Source organism: Mesoplodon mirus (assembly GCF_964341445.2).
Source record: "Mesoplodon mirus genome assembly, chromosome: 5".
Classification (NCBI taxonomy): domain Eukaryota; kingdom Metazoa; phylum Chordata; class Mammalia; order Artiodactyla; family Ziphiidae; genus Mesoplodon; species Mesoplodon mirus.
This window is the reverse complement of record NC_138980.1, coordinates 179,774,497-179,784,943: the sequence shown is the minus strand read 5'-3', so window position 1 is coordinate 179,784,943 and position 10,447 is coordinate 179,774,497. Positions and strand designations below refer to the sequence as shown.

General features: G+C 44.9%; 1 protein-coding gene across 1 annotated transcript; it reads right to left on the bottom strand.

The window, feature by feature from the left end:
- Positions 1 to 9,221: 9,221 nt before the first annotated feature.
- On the bottom strand, positions 9,222 to 9,882 carry LOC309803889 (inosine triphosphate pyrophosphatase-like; the record flags this gene model as incomplete). Its single annotated transcript, XM_082620722.1, is given in 2 exon segments — positions 9,222 to 9,725; positions 9,730 to 9,882. Coding segments are annotated over 2 exon segments (459 nt in total). The 3' UTR covers positions 9,222 to 9,419.
- Positions 9,883 to 10,447: the final 565 nt, after the last annotated feature.

The following is a 10,447-nucleotide window of genomic DNA, read 5'->3' as shown; positions in this document are numbered from 1 at the left end:
ATTCACTTAATAGATATATTTCATCCAAAAGCAGAAGAATATATGTTCTTTTCAAGTACACAGGAAATATTCCCCAGGAGAGATCTTATGCTAGGCCACAAAACAAGCCTCAGTAAATTTAAAAAATTTGAAATAATATCAAGCATATTTTCCATCCACAACTCTATGAGACTAGAAATCAACTACAAGAAAAGAAAACTGCAAAACACAAGCACATAAAGGCTAAACAATAGGCAAGTAAACAACAAATAAATCAATGAAGAAATCAAAGAGGAAGTCCAAAAATACCTGGAGACAAATGAAAATGAAAATACACTAATCAGACTTCCCTGCTGACACAGTGGTTAAGAATCCGCCTGCCAATGCAGGGGACATGGGTTTAAGCCCTGGTCCGGGAAGATCCCACATGTCATGGAGCAACTAAGCCCGTGTGCCATAACTACTGACCCTGTGCTCTAGAGCCTGGGAGCCACAGCTACTGAGACCATGAGCCACAACTACTGAAACCTGCAGCCCTAGTGGCTGTGCTCTGCCACAACAGAAGCCACCGCAATGAGAAGCCCGTGCACCGCAACGAAGTGTAGCCCCACCTCGCCACAACTAGAGGAAGCCCACGCACAGAAATGAAGACCCAGTGCAGCCAATAACTAATTAATTAGTTAATTAATTGATTAATTAATTGATTGAAAGAAATAAATAAAGAAAGAAAATACACCGATCCAAAATCGTTGGGATACAGCAAATGCAGTTCTGGGAGAGAAGCTTATAGTGATAAAAGCTTATCTTAGAAAACAAAACAAAACAAAAGCTCAGATAAAGAGCCTTACCTTACACCTAAAAGAACTAGAAAAGGGAGAACAAAAAAAACCCAACTAGTAGAAGAAAGGAAATCATAAATATCAGAGATGAAATAGAGACTAAAATAACAATAGAAAAGATCAATGAAACTCAGAGGAGCTGGTCCTTTGAAAATATTAACAAAGTTGATAAAATTTTAGCCAGACTCATCAAGTAAAAAAGAGAGAGCATACAAATCAATAAAATCAGAAATGAAAAAGAAGTTACTATTGACACCAGAGAACTGTAAAGGATCATAAGAGATTACTATGAACAACCATATGCCAATACAATGGACAAACTAGAAGAAATGGACAAATTCCTAGAAACGTACAATCCCCCAAGACTGATCCAGGAAGAAATAGAAAATATGAATAGACTAATTACCAGTAATGAAATTGAATCAGTAATTTGAAAACTCCCAAAAAACAAAGGCCCAGGACAAGATGGCTTCACAGGTAAATGCTACCAAACATTTAGAGAAGAGTTAATACCTACTATCAAACTATTTCAAAAAATCACAGAGAAAGGAATGTTTTTGAACTCATTCTATAAGGCCAGCATCATCCTGGTACCAAAACCAGGCATAGCTATCACAAAAAAAAGAAAATTATAAGCCAATAACACTGATAAACATAGAAACAAAAATCCTTAACAAAATATTAGCAAACCAAATTCAACAATTCATTAAAAGGATCATACACCATGGTCAAGTGAGATTTATCCCAGGGATGCAAGGTTGGTTTGGTATCTGAAAATCAATCAATGGGATATACCACATTAACAAATTGAAGAAAAAAATTCATATGATCATCTCAATAGATGGATAAAAAGCTTTTGACAAAATTCAACATCCATTTATGATTAAAAACTCTCCAGAAAGTGGGTGTAGAGGGAACATACCTCAACATAATAAAGGCCATATATAATAAGCCCACAACTAACAACATATTCAGTGGTGAAATGCTGAAATCATTTCCTCTAAGATCAGAAACAAGACAAGGATGCCCACTCTCACCACTTTTATTCTCCACCACCTTTCCCTCCAATGCTCCAGCCCATCCCCAGGGCTCTGGTCCAGGATAGATCAACACAGAGAGCCTTGGAGTTTTCTAGAGACTGGAGAGTAAAGAGGCAAGAGGTTCAAGCTTAAGGTACTGCAACTTGACCAGGGTTAAGTAGGCTTCAGTTGGTTGCACTGATTCTGTATTTCCAAACAGCTGACTTCCAAACAGCCCCTAGGGTCCAGGTCCTGTCCATCAGGGGGCCCAGCTGAGCTGTGCAGCCAAGTGACAGCAGGTGTCCATCCCGTAGGAGCACTTAAGGATACAAGCCATAGGACCAACTTTGTTCTTGCCAGAATTATTCATTTTTCATTCCATTGATACACAGAGAGTAACGGTAGTTTGTATCCACAAGCTACGCATGTGAGAGGAAACCATTTTTAGTCAACACTTGCAGAGTATCTGGATCAACCCAGGAAGGTCTAATGTTCAGTCCTTTAAGAAGGATGTTGAAACTTGAAGACGCGTCTGGGTTGTCTGTGCTCATGGGGTGCTTCTGTTATCTCCTTGGATGGTTCCTGGCTTTCCTGTCAGCTGTTGAGAACCACTGTTTCATTTTGACTTCAGAGATGGAAAAGCTGACCCTGACCTAGAGACACAGTACAGGGACTCAGCAGATGACCCGAGGCTGCCAATCCAGGGGCATACATATGACCAAGGAATATACTCTTATGGCAAACATCAAAGAACAACCACCTCTGTAAAGAAAAATTACCTTTTTACCTTTGTCAAAAAATAAATGTAAGACCTTAAGGTAAGTAGATATTTTCCAAAAATGGCCACAACAATATTTCCAGTCCTACGCACTCTTTCACAACCTCCTGTTTCATGAAGAATTAGAGTCTATTTTCCTTTCTCTCTGTATTTGGGTGTGTTTTCACAAATGTCTCAGAAACTAAAATGTGACAGAAATGGTGCTTGTGACTTCTGGGGCCAGATCATGAAAAGCCATATGGATTCCACTTGCTTGTCTATCTGTCTGTCTGTCTGTTGCTCCTTCAGGATAAGTGCCTCTGGAGCCCTGAGCACCACCCAGCTTGGCCATGCTAGAAAGGCCATCTGGAGACACCATCAATGCCTGAGGGCCCCCAGCTGTCAGGATGCCCCCAGCCCAGGAACCACACGTGTGAGTGAGGGAGATTTCGAGGTGACCCCCACTAGCAGGGACTGTCTGACTGCAATTTTATGAAATACCACAAGCCAGAAATTCCCAGCTGAACCACTCCTGAATTCCTGACCACAGAAACCAAGGCCATCATTATTTTACCATTATGTTTTGGGTGATTTTATCACCCAAGGGTAGATAATGAACACAAGGCAGATGGGCACACTCTTGGCTGATTCGTCATTTGTTTAGGGAAAGACTGGAGACTTCCTTCCAGCTTCCCAGCACTGCCTTTCCCCATCTGACTCACAGAAGTAGGCCATTCCCCCAAAATAAGCTCTCCACTGTACAATAAAAGTTTCTAAAATACAAATATGTGGACATGGAGCTCAGAGGCCACAACGCACTTGTGACTCTGCAGCACGGACATCCTGCTGCTGGTGCAGGGGGCTGGGCCCCTGACCTGGGGGACCAGTGGACTCATCATAGGCAGACCTTAACAAAGCACATCCCCCTGGGAGCCCATTGCTGTGAGCTGTCTGGTGCAGAACTGTGGGGACAGAGGGCAGCTGGGGCGGAACCTGTCACAGGATTGTTGAGGAGAAAGACTCAGCATTATCAGGGAATAGGTGAGTTTTATTCACACAGTTTTGCATCCAGTGTGATCATGGTATGATGCTGAGCACTCATGGATCCTAACCTGCTTTCCTTTCATGAAACCTCACAACTACTCTACAAATCAGTAGCAAGTATGGCTGTTCCTGTTTTCCAGCTAAAAGTCATGGAATAAGGAGTGACTTGGTGCAACAGAGTTCCTTAACCTGCAGATGCGTTCGTGATGCACCGAGACATATTATCTGTGGTGGGTCAGTTATTATTGTAATTTAACCTTCAACTTAGTAATGAAAAGGTTATGCTATATAAAATGTTTTGGGCTTTCCAGGAGAGACACTAAAATAGGTTGCAATGATCTATGGGCTCAGTGGTAACAGCTGAAACAAGGTGAAAGCTTTCATAAAGCTCAGACACACATAGTGAGGAGAACAGGTTGAATTGTTGAGTAAGAAGTTTAGTTATTTAAGAGCTCAGTGCCTTCCCCATGACACCACTACAAAGAAAAGCCATTTTACCTTTCTAATAAAATGGACCCAATCATCTTAGGTGACTTGGAACTCAAAAATAAGAAAGGTGATCAAGTCTTTGTCTCTCCTCTTCCTACTGAGACATGAATAAAATGAGAGTAAAATGATTACCAGAAAGAGAGAAAAGAAAAGAACAAAAGAGAAGTACAGAGGAATAAACTCACAACAAAGATAACAGAAAGAGACTCATCAACAAATGAGAAATTTCAACACATTCCAGGAAGCTTAAAAAGTGATAAATCTGAAAAAAAATATGCCCTGAAATTCACAGAAACAGGATAGAGCAGAGAATAAGCATAATAACAGTTCTAATGACAATGATTGCAATGACCATAATATCAGCTAATATGCATTGAGTGGGGATCATGTGCTAAGCCCAGTAGTAAACCTCGGACAGACATTTTCACATCCAGTGTTCACAACAACCCTTAAAGTTCGGTGGGTTACTATCTTCATTTGTCGTTGAGGAGACGGAGGCACAGAGAGCTTACAGAACTTGTCCAAGGTCAGAGGGATAGTAAACATAGAAGCTAGGATGGGTACCCAGGAAGTCTGGCTTCCAATTTCATGCCATATCACATATCTTAGATCATATCTCATATATCATGTCCCAAAAGGGGATAAGCTGTCATGCACAGAACCTAAGAGAAGCTCTAGACTCAGAGATGGCGAGGATTATGGGTGGGTGTGAAAGGGGAATAAAAACCAGGGTTGGAAAGTAGAGGAATTGAAAGCATGATCATGAAACATGTGCCTGAGTTGCCCCTCAAGCTCTCCGCTCCTCATCCCCAGATTTTGGTGAACACAGAGCTCCAACATTCCAGACTCCTCCAGGCAGAGTAGGTATGATAGATGCATAAGGGGATGGATGGACAGGTCAACAGATGAATGAATGGAAGGATGGATGGATGGATGGATGGGTGGGTGGAGGATGGATGAAGGATGGGTGGGTGGATGGATGGGTACATGGATGGATGGGTTGATGGATGGATAGACAAACAGATGAATTAAGCCCTTTCCTCAAATCCAGCCATACATGCATTTACTCAAATGTAAACCCTGTCAGTCAAGACCCCCCCCCCCACATACACAGAACTCTCCAGAAGTTTTCATATTCAGGGTCCAGATTTCCACACACAACAGCAGAGGAAACTTTCACCAGCTGTCAGGATACATTAACTCATCCTGCCATCCTTGAAATAACTAGACTGCAGGGATCATGAGACACATGAAGAAAATCACCAACAGAAACAAAAGGGGCAGACTATGGTAATTGACAATTCAACTGACCTTTGGGGGGAGGTGTGGAGGATGTGATATTTCAGAGGAGATTCCCGCCAAATAAAGCACCTCCTGATTGGATTCCTCAGAGAGATCTGGAAAAGTATTGCATTCATCAAATATATTGTCATGACTTTCTCCCCCCGACCACTTCCTTCAGGCCAGTGTTTCAATGTCACCATATTATCAAGGCTTTTGCCGCCTACAGTCTATGAAACAGCCAGCCCTCCTCGCCCTCCCCCATCGACCCTGGTGCTCCCCACCTACCTCACCTGCACGTCAGCCCCCTCAGAGCTCAGCACCAGGCGCAGCCCTAGTATCACCTTATGTGTTCTCTTCCCATGGATCCCCCACATACCACGTCTCCACGAGATCAGGGGATTTGCCGGACTGGCAACTCTGAAACGTTTAGGGCAGGCCAGCAGACTGGAGACCCAGGAAAGGGCAGATGCTGCAGCTGAAATCCAAAGGTAGTCTGGAGCAGATCCTCTCTCCCTCGGGGGACACCAGATTTTTCTCTTAAGCTGATTGGACCAGGCCCACCCACAGCATGGAGGGCCATCTACTTCATCAAAGTCTACTGATTTAAATGTTAATCTCATCTAAAAAATACCTTCACAGTGACATCTGAGTTCATTTTTGACCAAATATCTGGGTGTCCTGGCCTAGCCAAGGTGATACATAAACACTAACCATGTTCAAGGATCTCAGGAAAGAGGCACCAACCAGCGGTCAAAGAAGTGGGGTGACAGGAAGATCCAAATCCCAAAGGGCCCTTTGTGCCTTACAAGGCAGAGACTAATGGGGACACTCACAAGAGCAGTTTCTGGAAGCTTTGAAGTCCTACCACAAACACAGACAAAATCTAGACCCAAAGGACAGTCTATTGACTCTCCCTATGAAGTGCATGTCACCTGTCCCTTCCCCCCCACGCCCCTGTCACCCCTGCAGTTCAGATCCCTGACCTCTTCCTGCACTGAACGACCTCAGCATCCCCTGAGCTCCAGGCTCTCTGGACTTCAGCCCCCCTTCCCTCTGCCTGTCCCCTTATTGCCAGAAGGAAGCCCCCATGTCCTCCACAGCCCCATCCCTCGCTCCCAGTATCATCACATTGCCACTTTGTTCACAACATCCTCCTGGCTGAAATGCCTCCCTCCTTCCTCCCCGTCCAGGGCCCCGGATGCCTGCAGCCCACACAGGCTGCGTCACCACACTAAACATTTCCTCACGCGCCGTAGCGTGTTCTGATCTATTGCTGCATGCCTGTTAAGTTGTCCTCCACGCTAATGAAGATGGTGTTTTCCCTAGTGCTGTACATGTGCCAGTCATCCAATTTACTGTCGGAGCAAAAACAGTAGAAAAGGCTAACTATTGCATCTTGGTCATGGTGTCTTCTAGAACTCATGTTTTTGTTTACTTGTGTCAATATATTAGATGAATGTATATTTCTATTTTAATTACAGGTTTCACCTCTAATTTCTGCAATTTTTATAACCATACTCAGATGCTATTTGCATATTACTAAACAACTAAATTCCCTACAATGATATGATATATTTAAGTATTTTTAGATGGTAAGAAAACATACAGTACCTAAGGAGGCAAAAGTGGAAGGAAAAATACAGACAGCCTGATTTAGAGCAGGCTGGCTGGTTCCGGCCATCAGACTGCAAGTAGTTGGGTGAGTGACTCTCAGAGTGAATCAGAAGATTCCAAATGTCAGCCTCATAATTCCCCCATTAGTGCAAGCTGAAAGGACTCTCAGTTGTCCCAGATCCTGTGTCATACATCCAGAATTTTGACAGCAGTTGGTTTCTCCCAACATCTTTAATGAGCAGCTCTGGGAGAGGGTAAGAGAAAAGCCTGCTAATTCTCACCATCACCTCCAGTGCTTTTAATCAGTGCTAGGAAGCCTGCTGCCAAAATGGGCACTAATTACACATCCCTCAGAAACAAGATTGGGTTTGCTGCAGCCCTGTGCCAACGAGGCTGTAAACAAGCGTATTTCTTCCTTCTGTGCAGAGAGAATACCTGTCTTTGTGGTCGAATGAAGCCAGGGAGCATGAGGGGCCCCTGGAGGAGGAGGGGGATTGGGTGAGGACTCCGATGGAACCAGGAGGAGCTGGAGTCAGCAGAGGACTGCAGTGCAACTCCACGGGGGATTCTCACAACCGATCCAGGCCGCCCCCAGTCACCAGGACCCAACCCAACACCATGCCAGGGTCTTCCTGGGGTCCAGCTCCATCCGGCTTAGTGCCTCAGCCTCACACACTGCTAGAACTTTTTTCTGCCATGAACCTAAATCCCTGTTCCTGTGTCAGTGGCTCCTGCACATGCTGGCTTGGCTGCACAGAGGCCTTGCATCCCCAGATGCTCCTTGGGGGATCTTAGAGGCTGGCAAGGTCACTAGACCCAGTAGCAGGGTTGCCAACTAGAAGACATGTCTGCTAACCTAACTTGAATCTTTGTGTTTTCCATTCAGCAACACTAAACATAGGACTAAAAGGAGGCATCTTTTTTTTTTTTTTTATGATCCAGCAATCTCATTTCTGGATATATATCCAAAAGAATGAAAACAGGATCTTGAAGAGATATTTGCACACCCACGTTCATAGCAGCATTATGAGCCAAAAAGTGGAAGCCATGCAAGTGTTCATCAATGAACACAGGCAGACCTCGGAGATATTGTGGGTTCAGTTCCAGACCACTGCAATCAGGCAATTATCGCAATAAAGCAAGTCACATGAAATTTTTGGTTTCCTACTGCATATAAAAGTTATGTTTACACTATATTGTAATCTATTAAGTGTGCAATAGCATTATGTCTAAAAAAAAGTACATACCTTAATTTAAAAATACTTAATGGCTAAAAATGTTAACCATCATCTGACAATGCAGGATTGCCACAAACTTTCAATTTGTAAAAACATAATATCTGTGAAGCTCAATAAAACGAGGTATGCCTGTAAACGGATAAAGGAAAAAGTGGTATACATATACAATGGAATATTATTCAGCCTTAAAAAAGGAGATCCTGTCACATGCTACAACATGGATGAAACTTGAGGACATTATGCTAAGTGAGATAAGCCAGTCACAAAAAAACAAACACTGCAGGATTCCACTTATATGACGTATCTGAGGTAGCTGAACTCTTAGCAACAGAAAGTAGAATTGTGGTTGCCAGGTGCTGCGGAGATGAGGGGAAGGTGGAGTCGTTATTCAATGGGCATAGTTTCAATTCTGCAAGATGAGAAAGTTCTAGAGATCTGGTGCACAACAGTGTACACTATTGTATTGTACACTTAAAAAGGAAGACGGTAATTTCTGTTACCTGTTTTTTCACCACAAAAATTAAAAATCTAATCAGGGAGCGTAAAGTAAAACATCTGTGGACAGTCCCTGGTGGGGCCACTGGCATAGGGCTATGGGAGCTGTGGTGGGGCTCTGGAGTTTATCCTGAGCAGAAAGGACAAAGCAGAGAAATGATGTGCCTGAAGGTACACTCCTGCCACGGGGAGGGGACGGATGGGCTGGGGCAGGGCGGGGAGCAGGCCAGCCCAGAGGGTGGTCTGGACCCTGTGAGAAGCAGCTGAACCTATGGTCTGATAGGTAAGCATGGGGGCACTGAAGGACAGTTTTGAAAGGAATGAGTTGGGGGGAGAAGGAAGATTCTATATGAACATAGAAAGTTGGAAAGGCTGTGAGATGTTCAAGGGAACATCTCAGTGGGATGAGGAGATTCAAGCTTGGAGAAGTCTGGGCTGTAGATGTAGCTCTAGGAGTTGTCACCTTCAGTTTCCACATCTGCTTCTCAGGAGAGCATACACTGCAGAGCTCTGGGTATACCAGGCCCCAACAGCTGTAAGCCATTGTGCCTTTCCAAACACCAGACTCAGGGGTCAAATAAGTTTCGGGATTGACAGCACTTCTAGCTGTGGTACCCAGGGGCGCGCCCTCCCCACCACAGTCCTGCAGCATCACCGCGAGTCACAGCGCCCTCTGGCGGCACGCGGGGGAACGAGCATGGGTACGCACCGAGGTCCGGCCCCTGAAGAGGAGCACAGGCTCGCTTGGGTCCCCAGTGCTGAGCGCGAACGTGCAGAGTGCATAGGCCGACTTGTCTTGGAACCCAGCCAGGAGCTGGTGGAGACCTTCAGGCTTTACCTTCTCCAGAAACCACTTTATGTAGGGGCCAGGGAGGCCCCCAAGGGCGTTGAAGCACAGACAGGTGTCTTCCACCAGTACAGGGCCCTGCACCTGGCAAGCTGCCTCCTGACACTTCCGAATGGAAATCTATCTCATCAGGCTCTCCTTGGTACTCTGGCAGGTCAATCTTCTGTGCCACCAAAGTGCATGGAAACTTATCTCCTAGAATTCGAATGACCTCCTCCAGCTTCTTGGCGTTCCCCGTGACAAACACGATCTTCTTCCCGGAGAAGGAGGCCGCCATTCAGGAGGCATCTTCTTAATCTGTCTCTCATTTCAGTCTAACCCCCCATTAGACCTATGTATAATCTACCCATTAATTATCTTAGGGATCAAGTCTGATTACAACTGCTTATTGAGATAAAAGACAGACTCCTCGCTGAGATGTTCAATGTCCTCTAAAAGGGACCCCAGCATCATGTCCAGTTCCTTCATGTTATGGACCGAATGGTGCTCCCGAAATCCATACATTGAAGCTCTTACCCCAGTACCTCAGAATGTGACTGTATTTGGAGATGCGTTCTTTCAAGAGGAAAGTTGGTTGAAGTGAGGTCACTGGGGTGGGCACTAATCGAATGTGGCCAGCATCCTTATAAGAGGAGGAGATCAGGACACAGAGACCAGGGGCAGGAGCACACGGACAGAAGACCTGTGGGGAGGCAGCAAGGGGACAGCCACCTACACACCAAGGACAGAGAACTCAGGAGACACCAACATTGCCCACACCTTGACCTTGGACTTCCAGCCCCCAGATCTGCTGTTGACACTGCCCGAGCAGATTAAGATGTCATTGCCCTACACACCCAAAC